This window comes from Triturus cristatus, chromosome 5_2 (genome assembly GCF_964204655.1).
Source record: "Triturus cristatus chromosome 5_2, aTriCri1.1, whole genome shotgun sequence".
Taxonomy (NCBI): Eukaryota; Metazoa; Chordata; class Amphibia; order Caudata; family Salamandridae; genus Triturus; species Triturus cristatus.
In genome coordinates, this window is record NC_140588.1 from 971,859,618 (window position 1) to 971,885,685 (window position 26,068).

Genomic DNA, 26,068 nt, shown 5'->3' on the forward strand with positions numbered 1-26,068 from the left:
GCATACTTAATTGGGATATCTGTCATGTCTGTGAGTGACCAGAGAGATGCACAAAAGGTCAATGAGAGATGCATACACCGAGGAGAAATGGGAGCTGGGCTTGAATTTGCCACAGTCCCGAACCCAAGCCTTCCTAGGGACGGCTTAGGTTTTCCACCATCTCTCTTCATGTAGCACCTCAGACTTCATACACTTCAGCTTGCTTGACTGAGAAGAGTTGACCACACAACGGTGCCAGTGAAGACTCCCTTGTATGTGAAGGGGCAGAGGGGAGTCAAGCACCCCACCATTTCCAGTTGGCCACTGACACTGCAGTGAAGAGATAGCACGCCGTCTGAGAGCCCTTCCACCCTTAATATGTGCTGTCCAGTTCCCCCAACTCTGAGCCCGCCCAGAGTGTAGACTTTCTTCTAATACTACAATTGTCCTATCCTGCCTCTACTCGAAGCTCAGCTTAGTGCAGCAGAGTGCATGGTGGGTGACTCATGGCTGTGGCGGAATAGGCAGACCTATCACAATTTGTCTACTGTAGTATTAAGGGGTCTGAGATGTTCTACTCAGGATAAATAGCAGTCAGGAGACCAAAAGTAGTTGAAGAAACAGCATAAGTTTATTGTACATCTCATGCAAGGGACCTCAGCCACCAACAGTCCAAGGGAACTGACAAAAGCTTTTCAATAATAACATTCTTTCTCGAGGGGGAGAGTTCCACAACAGAACACAACCTAGCAACCTCAGAAAAGGAGATTGCGCAATACAAGGCACAGAAAGGAGAGACATAAAAGCAGAATACCACAGGGTCCTTCATGTTGATGCACCTCTTAAAACTACAGATGACAGAATTCCCCAGGTCTACCAGCAGATTCACCTTCAAGCCCAACACTCTGAGCAAGGACGTTATTTGAAGGGATGGGAGGCCATTGCTGAGCAGCAGGCAGCAGAGGAACAAAGCAGAGTAAGAGAAGTAGAGAGAGGCAATCCTAGAACGACGTGCACAAAGAGACACAGAACAAGCATTTGCAATGCAATAGGTCTCGCATTTGCGAGAGTTTAAGCTATTGGCTTTGTAAATGACAATGCCTTTTATTTATCTGTTTTGATAATGAACACATAAATAGAAGGCATTGTCATTTACAATGCCAATAGCTCAAACTCTTGTAAATGCGAGACCAATTTCATTTTAAAGAAGCAGCCGCCATTGTCCTGGGCTTCTTGGAAAGAGAGAGCGCGTATGGGGCACAGGGTCAAGACTGATCTGCATATGGCTGGGTCCAAACTGGGGTGGCGTAGTGGGCAAAAGAACAAAGGATTTAACCCGGATCTTTTGACTAGGGGAAAATGTTTGCATTGTCAGCATTCCGTCAATCATTTGTTTGCTGTAACACTTTTCGCCCTAAGTGGGATGGGTATGCCCAGACGTGGGTCCCTTGCTCACTGTGTCACTGGATTCAAGATAGCCTGGCTGGAGAAGGGTGACATACCCTGAAACCGGTCCCAGGATGCTTTTTTCCGGTCCAGGCAGGACCTGGCCTGGCAGTTCGGTCTGGACTGTTCCCATGGGGCACAGGGTCAAAACTGATTTGCATATGGCTGGGTCCAAACTGGGGTGGCGTAGTGGGCAAAAGAACAATGGATTTAACCCGGATCTTTTGACTAGGGGAGAATGTTTGCATTGTCAGCATTCCGTCCATCATTTGTTTGCTGTAATACATACTAAATAAGACCTACCCTGTAACAACCGAAGTAAAAAGGCCAGTCCTCTCGGGAATTACAAATGAAGACAAGGCGGCACTAAGGAGGGACTAACAAGCCTATTAACGAATCAGAAGCCAGCATTTACAAAGGACAATGACACAAGCAATGAAAAATATGGTCGGAGAGTGGGTGGAGCTTCAACTCCATGCTCGAATACAGTATGTCTCGCACAGCAGCGCATGCGCTGCCCAGGCTCGACCTAAAAACCATGATATTGTGAGTTTAATTTTAAGAGTTGCAAGACTAAATGGTAGTCCTGAAGGAAGAACTATAGAATGCAGTCTGTGCAATGAAACCCGGCGCCTAATCCTTGCAGGTGGTGGGCACAGGTATTCTTTTTTGCGCACCAGGACCTATTTTTCATTATCAGACTTTGATCTAGGACAAGATAGCAAAAGGCAGAAAAGTGAGAATGGACTACGAAGAAAAAGCTCCAAACCAAGCAGTAAAGGGAGAAAGTAGAGATGAAAAAGAACCTGCAAGAGTGAGATAAAGAATCCGGAAGTATCAGTGCTTAATTTGTGCCGGTCGTTTCCGGTGCTTGGTACCACCACTTAATTGTCATCACCAGCTCTTGTGACAATCTGCCACGTGATGGCGCTGTCTAATTTAGAGATGGGCACCAGAACAGTTGTTTATTAATGCAATATACATTAAAAAGGACTATTACCTGTCGCCCAAACCATTCTTATAGCTTTTGTGGGCCTGGAATAGTCTAAATTGTCACACTTGTTAGAGTGTGATGGTAGTTGTTTTGGTGCTGTGATTGGCAACGCTGGCAGGGTAAATGTGTGGTGCAAGCTGCAATGGCCTCCTAACGAGGGAGGGCCCTGGCGTTTCAGCGTCCCCGGCAGCATGCGTCTAAGAAAACATTGGGCCCTTGAGCTGTGAAGATATGAATGTGCCGCCAACATTCATCTGCCAGCCGAAAGGGATGGTTAATCGGATCTGTGCTGTGTTTGCACGATCCGCCAAGGGTCATTATGGTGCCTCAAAATTAGAAAGAATGTTCAAGTTTTATATTACAAAGTCTGGGACCAGTAAGGTGATCCTGCAGCGCGCGCCTGCATGACCAGCATTTGGTTTCTTCACTGTCACGTGATGCTCTGGCGGAGCCATTTGAAATCATCACAAATGATATTCACCGGTATAGTGCAATGCGCCGTACAGTTGGGATCTAGATGAAAAACGAATGCATTAGAAATAAGATACATTATTTCAAATCCTTTATGGACATATTGTTTTAAAATGCAACTTATGTATTTGTAAAGCCATGTTCACCCTGGAGGTCATCTAGCTGCTGAAATAACATGTTTGTTGCTCTCGGTGGTACACATTTTATCGACTTTGGAAGGCTGAAAGGCAGAGTTGACTACCTGTGTGCGTGACGTCAAATACAGATCCTTGGAGAGGATGCATTAGCCCACTGAGCCAACAGATCCTGCCTACCCTTATGAGAACACTGTTGCAAGCAGGGACACAATTCATGCTTTGCGCCTTTATTTGAAATTAGCCTGTTTTTTCTGCCTTTGTTTTGATGCACTTCGTCTTTTTTGGTCTGCGTTTACGAGGCAGGCCACCGGACTGTTTCTTACTTACCTTCAGTGTTTTGCGTTGCTTTAAATACCCTTGTTCTGTGGTCTTGTAAAATCCACATATTTTCAGCAAGTTATTCCAATTATGGAGATCTGAGCAGTTTTGCATTGCAATTCCTAAATGCCTTATCATAAATTTTGAACAAACATAGCAGACAGTGTTATTGAAGATTTTTCTCTGCACTAAACAAGAAACCCGTGTGGGCAGTGTGATGCCATGAATGAATGCGCGCCTGTTCACACGTCTTGTTTGGCTTTCCGAGATGGCGTTCGGTCCTGCGGCGTATGACGTCACTTGGCGTCCCACAAGGCCACGTTTTGTGAGGGCCGCCATTGGCGGGGTGTCCCAGCTAGGAAGATGTCTTAGCATCTTTGTTTGAAAATGGAAATGAGACATTGAAGCGCCGACTGCTGTTTGCACAGCTGGAATCTGAATATGTCCATAATATTTGTACAGAGGAGAGTTGGGTAAATATTCTGTTGCTCAAGACGTGTTTATTCGTCAGAAGGCGGCATTTCATCAGAGCGGGAGTTATGCTAAGAAGTGGTTCACCCCTAAGATGTTGTGATGGGTTGAATCTTGAAGATGAGCCGGCCTGGCATATATTCCACTTATTGCAGTTTGACTCGTAATTAATTTATTAATAGAAACCCTAGAGAGTGTAATTCAGGCCCGATTTCGCTTTCAAATATACCGCGTGGTCTGTCTTGCTTCACGTGCAACTTCTACACTCGGGGGTATTTAGGATCATTAGTGCAGCAGGTGCAGTGGCACCGAGTCAGTTTGTGCGAGGAGCGGAAGGCACCAGAATATGGCCTACTTTTACGACCCAACAGAGGGATCCAGATAAAATTGTAGCACTGGAGTGTTTATCATCCTCGCTACACAATTGACCCGTATTAGACGGTCCTCCTAGCTGTACTGGTTAAGTCCTCTTTTACCGAACACCGCAAGGCTTAATGATGGCTTCAGGTCAATGAGCCTCAATCAATCCGTGGTTTATAGAGCGCGCTACTCACCCGTGAGGGTCTTAAGGCGCTGGGGGGTGGTGGAATCTGCTCCGGGTCAGTCGAAGAGCCAGGTCTTGAGGTCCTTCCTGAGTGAGTCGAGGGTTGGGGAGCGCCTGATGTTGATCGGGAGCTCGTTCCAGGTTTTGGCTGTGATGTAGGAGAAAGCTCTCCCGCCGGCTCTGCGGATGCGGGGGACCTCTGCCAGGGCGAGGTCAGCGGAGCGGAGGTTTCTCTTGGGTACGTGGAAACCTACTCGGTCGTTGAGGTATTTGAGTCCGATGTTGAGTGATTTGTAGGCGTGGGTGGGGAGTTTGAAGGTGGCCCTCTTCTCGACGGGGAGCCAGTGGAGGCTTCGTAGGTGTTGGGTCATATGTTCGTGGCGCAGTGTCCCTAGGACGAGCCTGGCTGCGGCGTTCTGAATGGTTTGAAGTTTGCGTAGAAGAGTTTTGTTGATTCCGGCGTAGAGGGCGTTGCCGTAGTCCAGTCTGCTGGTAATGAGTGCGTGGGTGACGGTCTTTCTGCAGTCAGGGGGATCCATTTGAAGGTTTTACGAAGGATGCGAAGGCAGTTGAAACTGGTGGAGGCGACGGCGTTGATCTGGCAGTTCATGGAGAGGGAGGAGTTGAGGATTATGCCGAGGTTCTGAGAGTGGTCAGTCAGGGGGCGGAGGGCCACCAGGTGTTGTCCCAGGCGGGGGTGCAGGGCCCGAGGATGAGGACCTCGGTCTTCTTGGAGTTGAGCTTTAGGCAGCTGTCCTTCATCCAGGCTGCTACGTTTCTCATTCCATCCTGGAAACTGAGTCTGGTGATTTCTGGGTTCTTGGTGAGGGAGAGGATGAGTTGAGTGTCGTCGGCGTAGGATATGATGCTAAGCCTGTGTTGTCTGACGATGGTGGCGATGGGGGCCATGTAAATGTTGAAGAGTGTCGGGCTTGGGGTACTCCGCAGATGATGTCAGTGGGGTCGTAGAGGAGTGGGGGGGGGGTCTGATCCTCTGGGTTCTGCCGGAGAGGAAGGATTGGATCCAGTAGAGGTCGGGAAGCGTCTAGGATGCAGTTTTCTTCAATGAAGGCGGTCAGCTGGGTGTTCACAAGTCTTTCGGTGACTTTGGCTGCGGAAGGGGAGGAGAGAGATGGGCCGGGAGTTCTTCAGGTCGGTTGGGTCGGCCGTTGGTTTCTTGAGGAGGGGTTTCACCTCTGCGTGCTTCCAGTCGTCTGGGCAGATGCCGTATCTGAGGGAGGAGTTGATTGTCCGTCCTAGTTCGGGTGCGATGACAGCGGCTGCCCTGTGGAAGATGTGAGGGGGGCAGGGGTCCATTGGGGCTCCTGAGTGCGTCTTCTTCATGGTTGAGGAGATGAGCTTGACGGATGCGGGGGGCCAGGAGGTGATGGTCGGCTTCTCGGCGGTGGTGGGTGACAAGGTGCTGTTTCCTGCTGGCTCGCTGAAGTTGTCGTAGAGGGCCTTGATCTTCAGGTGGAAGTAGGAGCTGAGTTTGTCGCAGAGTTCCTGGGAGGGTGTGATGTCAGGATTCGCAGGTGGGTTTTGCGAACTGCTGAATGATGTTGAACAGTTCCTTGATGTTGGATGCGTTGGTCTTGACTTTGTCTTTGATGAAGGTCCTTTTGGTGTCTTATACGCTGGTGGTAGTCCTTGAGCGCTCTTGTGGTTGTTCCATGCTTCCGTGGTCTTCTGGTTCCTCCAGGTTTTCTCCAAGCGTCTGCAGGAGCGTCTGGCTTCTTAGAGTTTGGTGGTGAACCATGCAGCCCTCAGCGGGTGTTGATTGGCGGTGCGGCGGAGAGGTGCCAGCTTGTCAGCGCAACATGAGACCCACCGGTGGAATTCCCTGGCTGCGGAGTTGGTATTGGTCGGGGTCTTGGGGGAGAGGGTCTTGGAGGAGGGCAAAGTTCAGGTGCTCCTCTGTGACCTTACTCCAGTTCCGTCGCGGCGGGCGTGGGGTGGTCTCGGGTGCGGTGGTGGTGTTGAAAGTGAAATGGACGAAGTGGTGGTCCTTCCAGAGGGGCTGGGTGGTGTGACTGAAGCAGATGTTGGATCTTCCTGCGAAGATGGAGTTGAGGATGTAGCACGCTCTGTGGGTGGAGGTACTGACAAGCTGTTTCAGTCCTAGGATGGCGAGGTTCTCGGAGTGTGAAGGAGTCAGGGTCCTGGCTGTTTTCAAGGTGGAAGTTCAGGTCCCCGAGCAGGATGTAGTCCGTGGAGGTGATGGCGTGGGGTGCGGCGAGCTTGGCGATGGTGGTTGCGGGCTGGTCGAGGGGACCGGATGGTCTGTAGATGAGGGTGCCACGTAGTCCTGGGGTTGGTCTGGATCTGGAAGTGGAGGTGTTCTTTGTTGGAGTGGGGGGGTCACGCGTGTTGGTTGTGGAGAGTCGGAGGGGGGTCATGTGTGTGATGGCGAGTCCTCCTCCCGGGCGGTGTGGGCGGTCCTTTCTCTGAATCTTGTAGCCGTCCGAGATTGCTGTGTCGATGTCTTGGGGTGGAGGTGGCATTGGTCCAAGTTTCTGTGAGGGTGTCGATCAGGTCCCAGATTTCTACGGCTTGTCGGTCTAGGGAGCGCACGTTGAGAAGGATGCAAGTCAGGGTTTCAGTGGGTTGTTCAGTCGGCGGTCCTCTGGCGGCAGCGGGCGTCTCGTCGACGGTGAAAGATCTACGGCAGTGTCCGCACGAGAACTGCCTATGGGTCATGTTGGGCGAGGCTCTTACACAGTCGGCGTGGCCCCCGGGGTTGTGAGTGTGGAGGGTGGCGAAGTCGTAGCGGTGGGGATCAGGAGAACTAGGGTTCCTGGCGCTGGTCACGGTCGGGTCGCGGACGGGCGCAGACGGGCTTGCCTTAGGCGCGCCTGCGGCTCGCCCGCTGCGCAACCGCCCAGCGGTCGCCATTATGTAGGGGAGTGGGGCGGGAGTAGAGGTGGGGGCGGGAATGGGGCTGGGTCAGGGGGCGGGGAGGTAATTGACCAGGAGCGAAGCAACGCTTGACACAGTAATGCACAAAACACAGTATGAGACACAAAATGGTAGAAGCGCTGAGAGCGCTAACTACAGTAATGCAAAATTAAAACACAACTAAATCCACAGTAAACCTGAGCAGTGGTGGGCGCGAGGCTCAAACTCTGCTGTTGTAGGACTGCGGGCGTGCAACAACCGGCGGAGCTGCTGGGGAGAGTGCTGCCTGGACCGGGGGTCAAGGCATTACAAAATGGTCCATCAGATGGTCCTTCGAGGGAGCTTGAGCCCAGTTCTTCATGGTGAGTCTTAGTATGGTAGGGTAATTATTAGAAGGTCACATCTAGGCTCTGACGACAACCCCATAAGGTTTTTTCAGCAGGTGACTGAAAGAGGGTCCAGAACTCGATTCTTGGTTGATGGCTGCTCTCCTGGGAAGGCGGTCTTGTAAGAATCTACAGCCTACACCAGTGGGGAGAAGGCTGTTACCGACCACTAATGGGGTACCCTTCAGTGCAAGTAATATTTGTTAACCAGCGAGTACGCACCACTAAATTGTGACACACACTGCTGTTTAATTAATTATCTTAGCAGCTACTTTCTAAAGCATATTTAGTGAATTAATTCACTCAGGAGCTTTTTGTTATCCTAGGCATGTGCTCAGATTTGTGATGTCAAAATATTCATGGGCGTTTAACCCAACGACTTGGTAGCGCCTGTAAGTGAGACGTACGTGTTTTACCCCATGGATGTAAAGCTAAATATTTCTTATCCATTTCAAAAGAACTAATTCTATCTTGAGCTCTGCATTTCTGGCTTGCGTACGCCTCCTCCTTTGAGAGGGAACCATCCTTGATGATCTGCCCTCTAGAAGACGGTATTGACGCCCTTATCGCATTTAACCTTTGGCCCATAGCAAATTTATTTCATTTTTTTTTTTTTTAACAAAGATGGTTGGTGATTAGACAACCTGCAAATGCACTATTTCCTATGGCTTCCAATTCTGCTGTTGTAGTCACCTGTGTACCCTGTATATGGAATGAAGTCCCAGGGTCGCCTGATGAGGAGTCTAGTTTTTTTTTTTTTTTACCATGGTCAATATCCCTGGAACATCTGGTTTAAGAAACCACAGTTATCCGCCCCCCCCCCCCCTTGATATGCCCTGATTTTGACAGGGGGCGGCACCCCTTCCCAGGGGAATGCGTCCCAGATGCCCATAGCTCCTCGTAGCCTTGGGTGAGGGCACACATCCTTTGGTTCTACTGAGACCAGGGTAGTCCAGTCTCCTACCCATTGGCCTGGTTAGGGATCTAATGTGCGAACCCTTAAAGTGCTCAAGGCGTCCCTGAGAGAAACGAGTGGACTCGTGGTGTGAAGTCTCCAGATTCCAAACTATTGCCACTCATCTTTAGCAAAATAAAATTCCACTTTATTTTTTTATTCTTACTAAGTGCGACACCGCCAGCAGGAAGGATCCCAAATGTGACGCGACGGATGTCTAAGGGCTCCTGAAACCTCTTGTGATGTTGATCTCCGAATGGGCCCTTTGGTGAGCAGCATCGTCAAGACTATTTGTGTTTTTGAGTACTATTCTGGCTGTCAACAATTTTAAATCCACGTTCAAGGGCATTAAATGCACAAATCTTTAAAAAATCTATATAGAAAAATCAGATTGCATTCAAAATACTAAAGATTTAAGTAAAGACCTCGAATTCAGTAAATTCAAATTTGTGTGAACTGACTCGAAACAACGTTGCGAGCCATGCACATGTTTTTTTTAAACGAAAAATATAAATTGAAATAGTTTTTTGTCTGAAATTTCGGGAAATGGGCTTTCAACCTTGTCAGAAGTATTCGCAGTGAACTACACGAGCTGTATCTGTGCGCATGTGCATTAATAGTAGTGCTCATGGGACGTCATCCGTGTAAGGCGTGGGCTGGCCTGTCTGAGTGAATCTTTCTCTGCTCCAGCCAACACTAAAGGCAACAATGCAGGTCCATCCTCCGGCCAAATGCAGTGTAGGCAGTGTCACTCGAGCCCTCTCCCCGCAAGTCCGGTGTAGTGGTGCCCACCACACTACAGCTCACTATGAGAGATTTTCTTTAATTGGAGATCTTCAGAAACGGATTTGCAGGCACTGACACAGGACCATTCTGGTTGCTAGAGAAGTGTGCATGTATGCTGATGTTTAAAGGGGGGGCTCCTCCGGGGTAGTCTGTGGCGTTGACAGAACACCATCGACTTCCATGCAAGATGGCGCCTACAGTACCCTAATACTGAGGGGACAAAGACGATAATCTAATAGATCCCTGGCCCACAGCTACAGTGAGATTTTGCTTGGTGTATGGATTAATGTAAATAACGTGGTTAATGCAGCCACAGTTGTTCCGTTTTATAACAATATATAAACTTAGAGGTGAGCGGATTGGTGCGCTGAGCGGATTGGTGCGCTGAGCGGATTGGTGCGCTGTTCGCCAACGGGATGTGTGTGTCCGTATGACTTGTACGCTGCACTCATTTCTGCTGCCGCCACCTTCCCGTATCAATCCGCTTGGAACAGCTTGTGACCTCCTGTCTTGAGGGGGCCCTCGGTTGCTTCCACTACTTTGATTGGCTGCTCCCCACCAAATCAGATTGGAAGAAAGGGAGATGCCCGTGCCATATTGAGGAACTCAGTCCAGTGTCCAACATTCTGCTAGGGAGGGCTGCAAGGGAGGCTGTAGGGTGGACTCACCAACTCAATTTTATGACAATAACATTCGCCCAGACCACCAAGCCAATAGCCAGTGTTTTTACCCAATTCATCGGTATTAGTTTTATTGATCTCTGAACGGTAAAACGCTAGGTTGACCCTGCGGCATAGAAGTTGCATAGAGTTGGGGAACGGTGTATGGTTAGTACCAAAACTAATGACAGTCGCATGGAGATCGCTGCAGCGAATGCCTAACCCACTGACTAAGCTGTCTTAAAACAATGATAATACATCCTGATCATCTCCGTTTCCAAATGCCGTATCTCGAAAAGTACTGTAGTAAACGGCACAAGCAAACACCAAAGCCATACTTGAACGATGTTAATATAAAAGATCACACAGATGCATTTGGGCTGATTTTATTTTATATTGAAATGCGCACCATACTAAGGTAGAAGTTGTGAATGTTCACTCTTTGTTTTCCACATTACGCACTGCATTTTTCTACCTGGCCAGGCCAGGTCTACAGATATTTATTTTATTATTGCAGTGCCATTACTCAGCTCTTTGTGGCTTATTTTTCGAAAGCGTGTTTTCTCTTAATTAAAATTTCACAGAACAGACCTCGTAAAATATCCCTGCACGTGCCAGATTCCAGTGAGAGATCCTCGCTTCAGTCGAGTCTTGACTCAAGCATACACACAGTTTACAGAGGCCGTTTATTGCAGGGCTTCAGTCGGCCTTAAATGCAGCGCCAAGCAGCTATGTTTAGCTTCAAGGGGACGGTTTTCAGTGCTGACAGCACTGCTACGGATTGCAAAGCATGTTCAGTTGGAGCACTGCTGTTTACACGCAAAAGGGATTTCTAAGAAAGAAAAAAGCAGTATGTAAAAATAAATTATTGGGTGAACAAAGGAATAAATTAGGAAAGCGGGTTGTTTTAGTCCTTTGACGCCATTTAAGGGTTCGGAAGTTTCGGGAGATAACATTAAATATTGGTGTAGTTTCCTCACTCGAAGTAGAGATTAACGTTCACATATTTAGTACACTCCAGTTTCAGATGGAGTCTGGTTTTAACATAAGCGAGTCATGCCTTTCCGTCGCTGTACCCAGCCAGCACTAGGCCTGTTTAATCCCGGCTTGTATCCAGTAACGTTCAGGGCACGGGGAGGAGAGGGGGTCTTGAGACCCTGAGCTCCATGTCTTCTGATATACCACCCATACACTCGCACCTTGCACTCACTTTCACACACTGTAATTGTTAGTTTTACTCACTTTCACACACTCATTGTCACTCGCACTTTGACGCTTGCACTCACTTTCACACACTTTCACACACTGTAAATGTCACTTGCACCCACTCAGTCAGTCGCACTTTGGCGCTTGCACTCACTTTCACACACTGTAATTGTCACTCTCACTTTGGCACTCACGATCATTTTCACACACTGTCGTTGCCATTCACACTTTGGCACTCACGGTCATTTTGACACATTGTCACTCAAACTTTGGCACCCACTTTTGTGTATTACACACGTATAATTTCACACACCCATTTACGCACACACGCACACATTCTTCTCTCACACCTCAATCAATCAGGGTTCTTGTAGAGCGAGACTAATCACCTGTAAGGGTCTCAATGCGCTGGGGTGGGGCTGGGGGTTCTGCGGTTCAGTCGGAGAGCCAGGTGTTGAGGTCCTTCCTGAATTGAGGCAGTGACGGTGATTGCCTGAGATGCAGAGGCAGGGAGTGCCAGGCCTTCGTAGAGCGGTAAGAGAGGGATCTTCCTCCAGCCGAGGTCACTGTGGGACGGTGGCCAGGGCCCGATGGGCGAAGCAGAGATGTCTGGCCATTGTGTGGAGGGAGAGGCGGTGGTTGAGGTATTCGGGTCCGGTGTTGTGGACTTCACTCATATCATCCGTACAGTGGCCCTTTCACACTCTCACACATAGAAATGCATAAAAGCGACTTTCAGTTGGTTAAGTATGCCTGACGTCACTTATACTGAAAACCTTTTAATACATTTAAAAAACAAAATTGTTTGTGCAGTCTTTCCAACATTGTTTCATGATGGGCAACAGAGGTTTTCCTGGGGTTATGATCCGTTGTGTCCATTGACAGTTTCCTATTTCTGGTGACGTTTTGAGAGAGCTCTTTGCGTGGGCGGGTTCTGCCTCCGGCATTATGCTTGTTACACCCTCCTGTAGGTACAGAGTTAACACATGGGGAGAGAAGCGGCCCACCTGGATAGAGTGCAACACAGACCTGCTACTCTAGACACAGGAGGATGACCTGCAGGCAGCACAGCACCCCCTAGTGACGGAAACAAGCTTGAGCCTGGAGAGGATACTGAATAAATGCCTCTCGTTTTCCCAAAAAATATTACTCTAATGCCTCCGACCACGCATTCAACGTTTGAGGACAAACTAACCTAATTGTTATAAGAGGATTTCCATCTCATACTCAGCTTCGAGTGGCACAGGGACCAATGACTGGAATAGTCACACAACACCACATGGGTGAAAACAAAACTCAGTGCTGCCGTACGTCTTCCCTAAACTAGAAACCATACGAGTTCCTCAGGAAACATACCAACCACTCAGTCAGTTCATAATTGTACACTTTAAAGGTAGTCACTGAATCAGTGAAACCGCCGACAATATCGCAAAAATAGTGAGTGAGTGAAAGTTGATGCATGGATAGACCGGCTAATGAGTGAATGAGATAGTGGGTCACTGAGTGACTGGTTAAAGAAGGTATGCAGGTGCAAAGGTCTCAAGGTAGATAGATAGGTGAGTGCATGATGAGTTAGTGAATGGGTGTGCATCGATCATAGAGTAGATGGATGCACGAGGGTTGAGTGGATGAATGAGTGAGCACATGGGTGAATGTGCACATTCACAAAGAGATTAGTGGATGGATGAGTAGTTGATGGACATGTGAGTGGTTGGATGAGTGCATGCAACAGATTACTTTAGCCTGCCAGGTCGGATGGTCAAGCGGTCCACAGAGGGCAATAAAGCCAAGTGATGGGGCTGACCCTGGACCCACTGCAGCCGGGATCTGTTGGGTCCTTCTGGCTAAAAGGCAAATTCTGAAGAATGCACAATTCATCCTGTCCCTAGACTCCGCACTTTGCAGAGAGGGCATTGCACACTCCGGCTGCTGTGGAAGGCATATGTGAGATTGAACCCTTTAAGAGCCAATAAGCCACGTAGCAAAGGGCTCAAGTGCAGGTGCAGTGGCGCTGGGGCTCTGAGGGGCCCACTGAACCCTGATTATCGCTGTATTTTATCATTTAAACAGCAGCTGGGGGACTGGTTTTCTTTCTTGCCCCAGGGTTCATGTCGCTGTGGCTAAGCTACTGCACAACTGCCTTTCCTGTGGAGGACCGCAGATCACCTCTGGGGATGCTGGCGGAGGACCGCATGCTGGGCACGGCCCTTCCCCACCCATGGTTACGGGTGTACAAACTGCCGGGGAACGTAGGGGCACAGTGAACCCACCCGTGACCACAGCAGCTGATACAAGAAGTCCAGGCTATATACCTGTCACTTTGCGTGAATCGCTTTATTCTTCAGTACCAGCACTTTTCATACTAATCTTCTTTCTCGTACTTCCTCGAGTCGGTTTAATCTGCCCCGTTCTTTATTTTAAACAGGTCAGGACACATCTTTTACTTTCAGTTAGTGACCTTTGAACTGTGCAGCTCTATTATTGTGCGTGCGTGGGTGCAAATGATCACTTGAAATTAAGGTGCCCGGATATCTTCTTAATCTATCAAAGTCATCAGCGATGTAAATAAGAAGACGCTGCAGAGCTTTCAATTGAAGGTCTTCATTGATCTTTAATGGCTTACTGTCCTCTTGTGGCCGTATTATGTATTGCTCCTATGAGCAGCAACATTATACAATAGTCGTGAATTTATTTCATCCGTCTCTCATTGCCTGCTTTGCAAATAAGAAAAAAACTGACAGTCTTGTGCAATAGATCTGAGTCCATTTTTGTTATCAGTTTTGAATAGTGTATAGTGCATCTAAATGGTAACCAGGGAGAGTTATATTGACAGTTCTCTATGTTAAATCCACTAGTGCTGAAGTGCGATGTTAACGTTGCCAAGATAACAGCCATGGGGGACCCTCGCCTGGCCTTTCCTGCTATGAACATGTATCAGGGCGCAGATGACGATTAGAATTCCTAACTGATAAAAGGAACAACTTTTAAAGAATAAATTTAGATGGTTACATTGGAAAATTGATGTCAAAGTTTGAAACAATTTGAGTTACCTACATTTCCTACCTTAAGCTTAGCATTTTTCCACCCCAAGTGATATTTTATTTTCATTCGTTTTATTGATATTTTCACATTGTTGTTTTTTTCCACATTCACCTTCCTGCTCTTTGCGATGGCCACCTGTATTTGTCATTTCTGTGATGCTGAGACTGCAGCAGTCTCCTTTTGTACGGCCTTTTAATAAGTCTGCACTACTTTTGGTTTGTGGTGGTAGGGGGATGCACCACGGAGCCTACTGGGTATCCCACCAATGGGGTTTCTCCTCAATCAAGGTTTGTAAAGTGCAGCTACTCCCCCGAGAGGATCTCAAGGCACTTTGGGGGTGGGTCTGAGGTGGAGAGACAGGGTGTTCCAGGTCTTGGCGGCGAGGTAGGCAAAGGATCTTCCTTCGGTTCTAGTCTTGTGGATCCGAGGCACGGTGGCCAGCGGAGCGGAGGTGTCTGGTGGGCACGTGGAAGGAGAGGCGGTGGTTCAGGTATGCAGGTCCTGCATCTTGGTGGGCTTTGTAGGTGTGCGTGAGGAGCTTGAAAGGGATTCTTCTGTTGATTGGGAGCCAGTGGAGTTCTCCGGGGTGTTCTGTGATGTGGCTGTGGCGAGGATGTCGAGGACAAGTATGGCTGCGGCATTTTGAACATTGAGGAGTTTCCTGAGGAGTTTCTGGGTGAAGCCGGCGTAGAGTGCATTGCCATGGTCGAGTCTGCTGCTGATGAGTGCGTGGGTGACCTTTTTTCTGGATCCGGTAGGGATCCATCTGAATGTCTTTCGAGGCAGTCGTAGCGTGTGGAAGCATGATGAGGTGATGGCGTTGATCTGACGAGAGCGAGGAACCCAGTATGATGCCAAGGTTCCCTGCGTGGTCCGTGGACTTGCACTGATATTCAGTAAACAGTTGCTCACTAGCTAGGTTAGCTCTCTCTCAATACCTATACATATCTTCATCTATACATAAATACATAAAAAACAGCTGTCATGATTTTGGCCCTCAAGTTTGCTTCTGGGAGCGTACAATTATTATCCCTTCAAGAACTGTGACTTTATCACAGTGTTTTTGCTTGTAACAGCTAGAACAGTTTAAAAACACTATTGCAGATTATTGTTGTGTTTATTTGGTAGTTAAAACAATGTGTAACTTTACTTCATACTTTGTGGAATTCACAGTTCTAGTCCTCACAGTGGCAGAGGTAAGCTTCAGCTTCTATGCAAGGGTTGTGTTGAATGCTACTGTTTCTTCTGCCGGCACCCTTCCTCCATTACTGCCCGCACCCTTCCTCCACTGCTGCTAGTACCCTTCTTCTGTTTCTGTTTGCACCCTTCCTCCATTTCTGCAGCAACCTTCCTCCACTCCTTCCGGTACCCTTCCTCATCTTCTGCTGGCACCCTTCCTCCTCTTCTGCCGGCACCCTTCCTCCTCTTCTGCCAGCACCCTTCCTCCTCTTCTGCCGGCACCCTTCCTCCTCTTCTGCTGGCTTCCTTCCTCCTCTTCTGCCGGCACCCTTCCTCCTCCTCTTCTGCCGGCACCCTTCCTCCTCCTCTTCTGCCGGCACCCTTCCTCCTCCTCTTCTGCCGGCACCCTTCCTCCTCCTCTTCTGCCGGCACCCTTCCTCCTCCTCTTCTGCCGGCACCCTTCCTCCTCCTCTTCTGCCGGCACCCTTCCTCCTCCTCTTCTGCCGGCACCCTTCCTCCTCCTCTTCTGCCGGCACCCTTCCTCCTCCTCTTCTGCCGGCACCCTTCCTCCTCCTCTTCTGCCGGCACCCTTCCTCCACTCTTGCCGGCACCCTGGCACCCTTCCTCCACTCTTGCCGGCACCCTTCCTCCACTCTTGCCGGCACCCTTCCTCCACTCTTGCCGGCACCCTTCCTCCACTCTTGCCGGCACCCTTCCTCCACTCTTGCCGGCACCCTTCCTCCACTCCTGTCTGTACCCTTCCTCCACTCCTGCCGGCAAAAGCAGGAGGGGCTGGCAGAGGGAGCACAGACCACAGAGTACGAAGCATGGCAAAATCAGGTGGCACAGACTAGGAAAATGTGGAGGGTCTCTCCCTGACGTCATTACAAATATAATGCCACCTAATTTGGATTAATCATGTTTACTCCTAATGGCTCTTTTTCAGACTGAGCATTTTAAGTAAATTAATGTACTTATAACCATGGGATTCTGTAGTCTCTGTATAAAGGACATTCACTAATCTCCTTATAGTTGGTGACTTGTGACACACCAAGTCCCCGAGTATAAAGAAACCCGTTAGAACTCTACTATCATAAGGTTACTATAGTCAAGTTCTGACATCACAATACCTGCTTCCGGCAGCCGAGGTGAAAGGCAGGCCAGGTCACGGAGCATATTTGAAGCTGCAGTTTAAAGCAACAAACGTAACGTTGCTTTTCTTTCTTCTGCTCTATTTTAATAGCTTACAGAGGCAAGCAGGGAACATGTTTATTTTTTACACTCCTTAGATAGAGAAAAGCTAGAATCTTTTTGCATGTGTCTTCACGTTCCAATCTACTGCAGCTTTTTTTTTTCTTAAAAAACGGACTTTTATTGAACTGTTTCTAATATCGGTTTGCAACAAATATCTAGCAGGTTTTTGATGCATTTAATTTTGCACTAGAGGTTTTACTTTTGTTCTTTATGTTTGCAAACATGCTCGCTCTTTGATTTGAAAGATGCAACGCACCAAGGTTTAAAGTGGTTTGTGGGAAAGGTGATGGTGTGACCATGTATTATATGGGATAAAGTACCCTCTGGCGTACATGATAAGGATATTGCAAGTAACCTCGTAGTTCCATAACCTTCTAAAGGTACTCGGACTTTGGCCTCGTTCCTCTATATGGTTATGGAATTCCTCGGTAGCTTGTAGTATCCTTCTAATTTATGGCAGGGGGTACTTTATCTCTTATATTATTCTAATATAGTGCAAAGTAATTTATTTTGAAATTTTCAAGTAAAAAATGACCAATGATCTATATTTCAAATGAAATCGAACATATAGAACTTTTCTGCTTTAAAATGTCTGCCAGTACCCAGTTATGATCTCAGACTTGCTAGAAGTGCATTGAGGCATATTCAAAGCTGTCTTTATCTGTTATTTTCAGAGCTTCCGGTACTGTTTACACAGCGATTGACATTGCCACTGGACAAGAGGTGAGAACAGGCATAATGTACCCCACTTTCAGTACTCCTCACCCCTCTTTTTTTAACTAATATTTGTGCAGCCAACTGGCAGTCAAATAGCAGTTTTTTTTCTTTGTTTCTTTGCACAAGTGTGCCCTGTGGCCAAAGATGTTCCCATAATATTTGTCTTCAGCACCACACCATGTGTAACACAATCAAATGTCATCATCTCTATGGCAGCATCTCGAACTTGATAATATACCTTGAGTTAACTTTATGTAAAGCCCACCAAGGGCTGTAGGTGCTAAAATTCGAATAGCTTTGTTTAGAAAAACCAATAGACTGGTTCTCTGAAAGTCACAAAAGTAAACTTACACTTTTTGTGTATATATTTATTATTTTTTGCTATTCTTAAACTACAAGTGTTGTTTGTGTGTAGTATCTTAACGTCTGCAGTGTGTGCCATCTTTTTACACAGCCTGCAGTCTTAAACCTACTACATATAAAACAACATTCATTGTTTGTGAATAGCAAAATTATTGTAAACTTACACAAAAAGTGTAATTTTACCTTTGTTATTAGGGCCCTCAATTGGTGGCTTTGAACCATTTTTTGAACTTTTAGCACGATATGGATATGTTGGACACAGACCTGCCACGTCACATGGTATAGACATACTCCACATGGGTACACGGTGAAGAGCGCTTATCACACTTTACAGACTATGTTGAACTGGTAAACGTTTACATAGAGTATTTTGTGAAGACTGTTCCCCTTTGTGATCCATTACTGGTGTTTCAGCCTTTCTAAGGTGTAAGAGACCGCCCCAGGAACCTTCCTTGGTTTTGCGGTGGGCGGCGGGTATGAATAGCTGCACAGCTGGCCAAAGTCCCACCCCTTTCCCGCCAGCCTCTTCTATTCAAAGCTTTTCTTCCCCTGGCTCCCCTCTAGGACAGTTTTGTGGAATTTATTCCAAAGTTAGTGAGTCTCCGTTATGCCTCTGAAAGGAGGTTTTAGGACGTTCTCTGACTAAGTTGTGCATGTGGAACAGAATGGTGTAGACCCCAAAATATCCCATTGCATAAAAGGCCGAACAATTGAAGCTTTAATGCAAGTTGTACTAGAGCCATTATTCATACGTGTGGCATGCTCTGAAACCCTGAGCCGGTTGATCCTCAAGCGGAAGGGATGTACATCCCTGTGCTAATTCCTGACACATCTGTTCCTCAAGATGGCAGGATCTGTACCTCTGCCTGTGTTAATCCACAGGGGTCATACCTTCCTAGAGGAGACACACTCTATACCACACAGCAATCCCTACCCATCCTGCACTAGAGGTGACAGCATCTGTACCTCTGCCTGTGTGAATCCACAGAGGTCATACCTTCCTAGAGATGACAGCCTCTATACCCCAGAGCAATCCCCACCCATCATGCACTAGTGGTGACAGGACCTGTACCTCTGTCTGTGTTAATCCACAGGGGTCATACCTTCCTAGAGGAGACACACTCTATACCACACAGCAATCCCTACCCATCCTGCACTAGAGGTGACAGCATCTGTACCTCTGCCTGTGTGAATCCACAGAGGTCATACCTTCCTAGAGATGACAGCCTCTATACCCCAGAGCAATCCCCACCCATCATGCACTAGTGGTGACAGGACCTGTACCTCTGTCTGTGTTAATCCACAGGGGTCATACCTTCCTAGAGGAGACACGCTCTATACCCCAGAGCAATCCCCACCCATCCTGCGCTAGAGGTGACAGGACCTGTACCTCTGCCTGTGTTAATCCACAGGGGTCATACCTTCCTAGAGATGACAGCCTCTATACTCCAGAGCAACCCCACTCATCCTGCACTAGGCGTCACAGAATCTGCAGTCCTGTCTTCATTTCCCACATCAGCCACCCCCAGAGCAGACCGTCTCTGCACCCTGCATTGTGTCCTGGGCTATCCACTGTAGCAGTGATTGGTTCAGTAGCTTAGTGACCACCTCCAAAACATGCAGTCCTATAGATGAGTCTGTATTTGCTAGTGCTTCCCTTAGCAACCTTCCCGGTGCTTTTAAATAAAATATCTTCAGTTCCTGTGCATGGCCAGCTCTACCCCTTGCACGCCCTGAGATGCGGGTGCTCTGTGTGCTCCCTCATTAACACTGCTCTGCCAATAGCCCATCGGACTCCCGGGCTGCGAGGAGTGGATCATTACTGAATGTACTGTGGCACAGATGTGCGGTCGAAGTGTCCACTGCCCCAGCAGATGCTTTGAATGCCAGTCTCTCTCTCTCCCTCTCCCCGTCTCTCTCTCTCCTCTCTCTCTCTCTCTCTCTCTCTCTCTCTCTCTCTCTCTCTCTCTCTCTCTCTCTCTCTCTCTCTCCCCCCCTCTCTCTCTCTCTCTCTCTCTCTCCCCCTCTGTCTGTCTCTCTCTCTCTCTCTCTCTCCCCCTCTCTCTCCCCATCCCCCTCTCTCGCCCTCTTCCTCTCTCTCTCTCCCCTCTCTCTCTCTCTCCCCTCTCTCTCTCTCTCCCCCCCTCTCTCTCTCTCTCTCACCCCCCCTCTCTCTCTCACCCCCCCCTCTCTCTCTCCCCCCCTCTCTCTCTCTCCCCCCTCTCTCTCGCTCTCTCGCTCTCTCTCGCGCTCTCTCTCCCCCTCTCTCCCCCTCTCTCTCTCTCTCTCTCTCTCTCTCTCTCTCTCTCTCTCTCTCTCTCTCTCTCTCTCTCTCTCTCTCTCTCTCTCTCTCTCTCTCTCTCTCCCCTCTCCCCCCCCCTCTCTATCCCTCCCTCTCTCCTCCCCCCCCCCCCCCCCCCCCTCTGCATCCAAGTGCATTTGGTCCATTCTCTCCCAGCATTGGCAATGATGAAAGTGCATTCTCAATCCCAACCAACATTTGCTGGGTCAGAAGTTTTTCCTCTCCAGTCACTTCCCGCTTCTGCTGGTACATTACTCTCCCCTTGCACCATAGATGTACCAATTGTAGCAAAGGGTGAACCTTAAATCAATATAATTGTGTCAGTAATGCCATCCAAAACTCACTAATTTCATTTACCCTTGTATAATCTCTGATTATTACTTGCATTTTAACTTTTGGAAATGTAGTTATACTGTCCTTTTGTGAATTTTATGCCACGGCACATTCATACAGGAGACTATTGAAAAGGGTGTCATTTAATATGCATTTTAAGGCCTCTTCTCTTGGGAAATTCCATAGTTGTAGAAGTAAAACCATCGGCTCTAGGCTTGATTCGGGAGGCTGGTGGGAACTGGAATTGGGTTTTCACTGCCAACATGACCCAGTGAGTAAATCGCTTGTCGCTGACAGAGTAATCCTCCTGGCGAGGATGAGTGTGGGCGAGGCCACCTCGACCTCCCATCTCTTTTTATTGAGTAATAACAGGCCCTCGTTACCATTGCCCTGTTTTAAATGCGGTAATTATCGCATCCGATAAAATCTGACACCGAGATGTTCGGAATTGATCTGGCACCATCATTTTCACCCACTTGAAGTTCTGCCTGGGGGCATAATAAGGGGGTTTTAATGCTTCCTGCCCCGAAGTCCGCATGTCTTTGAATTTTCCAGGCCTATTTCCTACCTTTAAATGTCAGTAGGTTTAACGAGCTGAACTAGCACAGCGATGTCATTTTTATTGCACACAGTATACACAGGGTGTGATAAAATAAAATGTGAAACTTATTCCGAAATAAGCGGGAACAGAAGTTACAACACGTGTTGGAAATTATCGGTCCTAACGTGTTTTTTGTGCATCTGTTTTATCCATTTTTGCAAAGATATTTGCAAGCGTTTTTTTGTTTTGAAGGACAGGGATTTTTGTTATTTAGTATTAAACTTACCTTTGTCGTTTGTTGCCACTATTCAACAATCAACTATCAGTGGCCTTGCTAATTCTGTCTCCAGTTTTATAAAGTTAATTTAAATTCAGTAGGAGGCTAAAACTAATGGTGTCTACTTGCATTGCTGCAGCCTGTTTATCGCCTCTGTGAGGTTCGTTTCAGGGAGGGTTCTCATGATGTGTTTCGCTTTCCATTTCATCTCATAATGTAAGGACTCTGCCTCTGCTAGAACATGTTCAGAGGGTTTTTGCTCTTAAATCTGACTGAGTCCCACAGGAACACAAATGTAGTCTGTTTTCTATTGGAGTGGAGGCCATTAAAACACTCTGGCCAGAGTAAGGTTGTGATTAACACAGACCCAAGAGATTCAGCCCACAGAGAGGAATTCAGCGTCATGGGACCCGCAGACTGAAGTTAGGGCAGACCATCTACATTTTTCCAGTTGCTATTATATGCAGTATAAACCTGTTCTTCTAATTTCATTATCGCTGCATCTGGTCTGAATTTTTTACTTGCAGTGCTTGCTATATTGCGGTTTCATAGCGCTACACGTAAGAGATGCTGGCATTAACCAGCTTGGTGGTGATCATTTTATCATGCTGGGATTCAAATTAGCAATGTGCTTATTCAGTGGCAGGTACATGAACTAATGATGTCATATATTATAGCAATGCAGTCAGTCAGAACTCCATAAGGTGTCACTCATTGGTTTTTAGTAACATATAGATCCTTAAAATTATCCTCTGCAGTGTGCAGGTGACACTTAGGAGATATAGTCTTCTCAGTGCATCAACCCACCCACTGGAATAAACTCCCTCATCACAAACCATCGGGAAGACCCTCTGAAGTCCAGGCAGGGGTTGATTACTTTCTTTTTCCAAGGCAAAGAAGCAGTGGCCAGTGATGTTTGAACAGTGCCAGGATGCCCTATGTGAAATAAAGCGGCTTGAGAGCTAATCTTCAACATAACATAGTTAGCAGCATTTTGAGGGTTGAAATGTGTGTGTTGTCAGTAGGAGCGCATACATTACAAACAGTTGCGGGAACCACTAACATTATTAATGAAAAAGAATGCCATTACACAGAATCTTAAAAATAATATAGTGATTGTGCCAAGAATAGCATCTCAGGCTTAGCGTTCAATGAGAATGCTACTGTCTTGCAGTGGTTGGTGTTCTAAAGGGCAAAAGTTGGTAAAAAGGACACTGCTAAACAGAGTATCTTCTAGTTTCTTGAAGTCAGTGAGAAACTTTGAATCTGCAGTGAATATCTTATTTTGGAAAGCGTCTTTATAAATTGCAATTACGAGCACGCCATAAAATTTGCTCTTTAGCAACAATGAGAATTAGAACTGATAAAATACGCGCACATGTACTGCGCATGGTGAGGCGTATTGTTTGTGGGATTTGTTTTGAGTGGAGGGTGGGGAATGTTTATTGATTAACATCTGCGGAAAAAAGGGCCAATTCATGGTAGAAGAACCTTCACGTGGAGGAGAAAGGTACTTCAGTGACCATGTATACTTGCGTGTTGCTGGGTACCTTATGTTTACCTGGTTTCACTTTCAAATGTATGCCGATAATACCCTGACAAACATGCATCTTTTAACATGGACCCTATACAATATATGTTATCAAAAATGCACAAAGGTCCTTAAAAGGAAGTACGGATACAAAATGAATCTTCTGTGCATTGAACATTGTTTGAATGTATTGAAAGAGAAAAGTAATGACAAACAACATGGATTAGTATTCTAAAAAATGTAAGAGTCCCTTTGTTTTCAGACTGGAGGTCCACCAACGAAGCATAGCTCGTGCTGTGATGGCTGCCTCGTGGAGCAAGGTTGAATGAGTTAAAATGATGGGCCCGTGATGGGGTAGAATGTGGCATGGTTTGAACGTGGTGCGAGTTAGCGGAAGGAGGGGGTTGTGCGGCATGGCCGGTGGGGCTCCTTTCTTACCTGAATCTTAAATAGACTCTCAGTCATCCTGAACTCTTGCGCCTCCAACTTGTCTTTGCTGCACTGGCGATGAGGATTGAATGGACATTCCATGTAGTGCTCTTCTGAAGTTGAGGTTCGCACAGTTTGTCTCCCAGTTACACCCAAAGCGATCCTTAAAGACATAGCAGTAATAGTATACTAATAGTAAAAAGATCCAGGAAAGATTGTTGGCCATGTCCAATTTAACCCTTGATGTGGCAGCTGAGAAGGCCAAAGGAATCAAACATTCTGAGAAATTTGGGGAACCATCAAAAGGTCTACACTTGTTTGAGGTTAATATTATTGGAAAGAAGGATAAAGTAGTGAAAGGCGGGAAGAGCTTAGAACACTGTTTAACCCCATAGAGATAAGAGGAACTTGTTATTGTGCTACAGGTGTGGAGTTGGGATGCATCTAGGAATTTCCCTTTCCATGGGTAGTCTGCAAGCAATATAAAAGGAAGGTACACTTAAGAAAGATTTGCAATGAGGGAAAGGTGAACTTGATTTTACAGGAAGTAGAGGAGTCCTATCATTTGGATCCCAACATTGTCCTAAGTGTAGGAGCAGGAAATAAGCACAGGGATTTTCCCACGGGTGATGGTCTAATTGGTGGGCAGTATGTGTCAATTCGCACTGGTTCATGATCCTAGGTCATGATTTAGCCCAAATGACAAATGGCCAAACCTTCAAGGGTCGTTACTCTGTTGGGCTGTCGGAGGTGTATGTTAGAAGTGGAGACATAGTAGTTTCCACCATCAACATACTAAAGGGCCATCCAATTCTACACGAGGCTGGTGGACCTTCAGTTTGGCGTAGAGGGTACTCTGTCTCTGCTGCAAAATACCTTCTTCCCCAAACTATACATCAGGCCCCAAGTTAGAACTACTTAGAACAGACTCTAAGCGCCTGGTCAATCACCTTGGTAATTGCTGGTGGAGGTAGAATTAAAATCCAGGGCTACAATTTAGAGAGAGAGCATGTCTCAGGTTAAAGGAATCAGCTTGAGGATTGCATGTCCCAGTTACTCTTACCATAGTAGAGCCGATTGTGGGTGAGAAAGAGTTTGAGGTTGTTTTTCGTATCAGGGTTGTGTTTGTACTGATGAGTTTGATCTGGTGGCATGTGTTGTGGGGAGAAGTGGTTGTGCACCACAGCGGAAGACTTATTCAGTTGTGAGGTCAAGCATTATTTGGTGTGTGAATGGCCGAAGAGCATAAATTGGCTAGTGAAGTAAAATCATTTATTAGCCCACAGAGTAATCATTTATTAGCCCACAGAGTAATCCTTTTTAGGAAGGTTAGTACCCTTTGGTTTGGGGGAAGACTAGTGGAGCAGGGCAGGTCTGCAACTCAAAGGAGGGTGCAGGAGTACTTTGGGTGGCCAGGTTTGGACGGCATGGTGGATCGCATGGGAAGAAGATGTGAGCTCTGTAGTCAGAGTGATAAGGCGATCAAGATTTGTTGTTCCAATCCCATGCCTGATGTTCTTCCTAAAGGTCCATTGAGAACACTAAGGATCGATATTGTAGGCCTAATTAAGCCTTCGTCCAGTAGAGAAGCGTAAGGTGTTGTACTTCTTGATTGATGCACAAAGTGGCCCGAGGTGAGGGTGGTGGAACGTATGTCCTCCGAGGTGGTGGCTCGGTTCTTGGAAGGTGTATTTTGCAAGGAGAGACTGCCAGAATCCCTTGTTCTTGACAGTTCGCCCCAATTCTCTGGCTAGTTTTGCAGCAGATAGCTATTCGAAAAAAGTTGATTATTAGAATTGAATATTCATGTGTTCACTGGGGGTAGCTCCAGGGCACCTGCCTGACACTGCAGAAATGCTACCAGCAGCAGCGGCTTGAAAGTAGGATAAAACATGCATGATGTGAAAGGGTGTGGTACGATGTATTGCCTGGAAGGGACTTCCTCAAAGGTGGTAACCTATTTCATATATCCTGATTAGTAATCAAACCTGAGGACGGACTTTACATGGAAAATCCGGTGCACTGCTCTAAGGTTGAGATACAGGATTTCCTGCAGGGCTTCTCAGCCTTGTACATTTCTGAACTAAATAAACAGACCACTTTCCCATTTTTAAGCATAAAGGTGCAATTTACCTTGTGACCTTTGTTACATTACATGACTGGTTATTTGTCCACAAAAATCTTTTATTCACCTATATGAAGTTCTTTCCTAAACCTGCAGTATGTAATGTTCTTGTAATATTGCTTGCTTGATTACGCAGGTTAATTAAGGATCAGATCAGGTGGCAAATAAATTTTATATAAATATTCCTTATGATAATATCCTTTGTAAAAGTCCAGTCATACAAGTTCACTCGGGTCATATGCTTCTTGCCTTATGACATGGAAAACTAAACATTGCTTTATAGCTAAAATGCTTACTAATGGCAGCTGTGTTTTCTCCATTTATTTTGACATTAAGTACTCCCCAGGCAGAAATCACAGCAGTGTATGATTCAGTAATGAGACACGTATTGACTGTAATAAGAAAAGCCCATGAATCACTGCACACTGCCTCAGCTGCAGGGCATATTTTTAAATTCAGCCTTGTGCTAATTATAGGATCTGCTCAGAGGACAGGGATATGGGAGTAAATATTCCACAAGCACACATGTTCCGAACATATGTAGGCACTATGCTGTGCTCTTGAATACCTTTGTGTTGTTACAGTAATGTTTGTGGTGTAATGCGGAAGCTATGCTTCAAAGGTAGACACAACTGCACACAAATAGACATTTCTTTTTCTATACTCGTATTTTGTGAACATGGAGCACAGCTCAAATTTGACATCATGAACAGAAATAAAATGCA

The 26,068-nt window shown here is 46.9% G+C and overlaps 1 protein-coding gene across 3 annotated transcripts in view; it reads left to right on the forward strand.

Moving 5' to 3' along the window:
• Window positions 1-26,068, forward strand: part of PAK3 (p21 (RAC1) activated kinase 3) — a 347,852-nt gene that overhangs the window by 272,962 nt on the left and 48,822 nt on the right. For all 3 annotated transcript variants that reach the window (XM_085608185.1, XM_085608186.1, XM_085608184.1), the window contains one exon: window positions 17,400-17,448. In XM_085608185.1, the coding sequence (XP_085464311.1) occupies window positions 17,400-17,448 (49 nt within the window). The remainder of the gene's footprint in view (window positions 1-17,399; window positions 17,449-26,068) is intronic.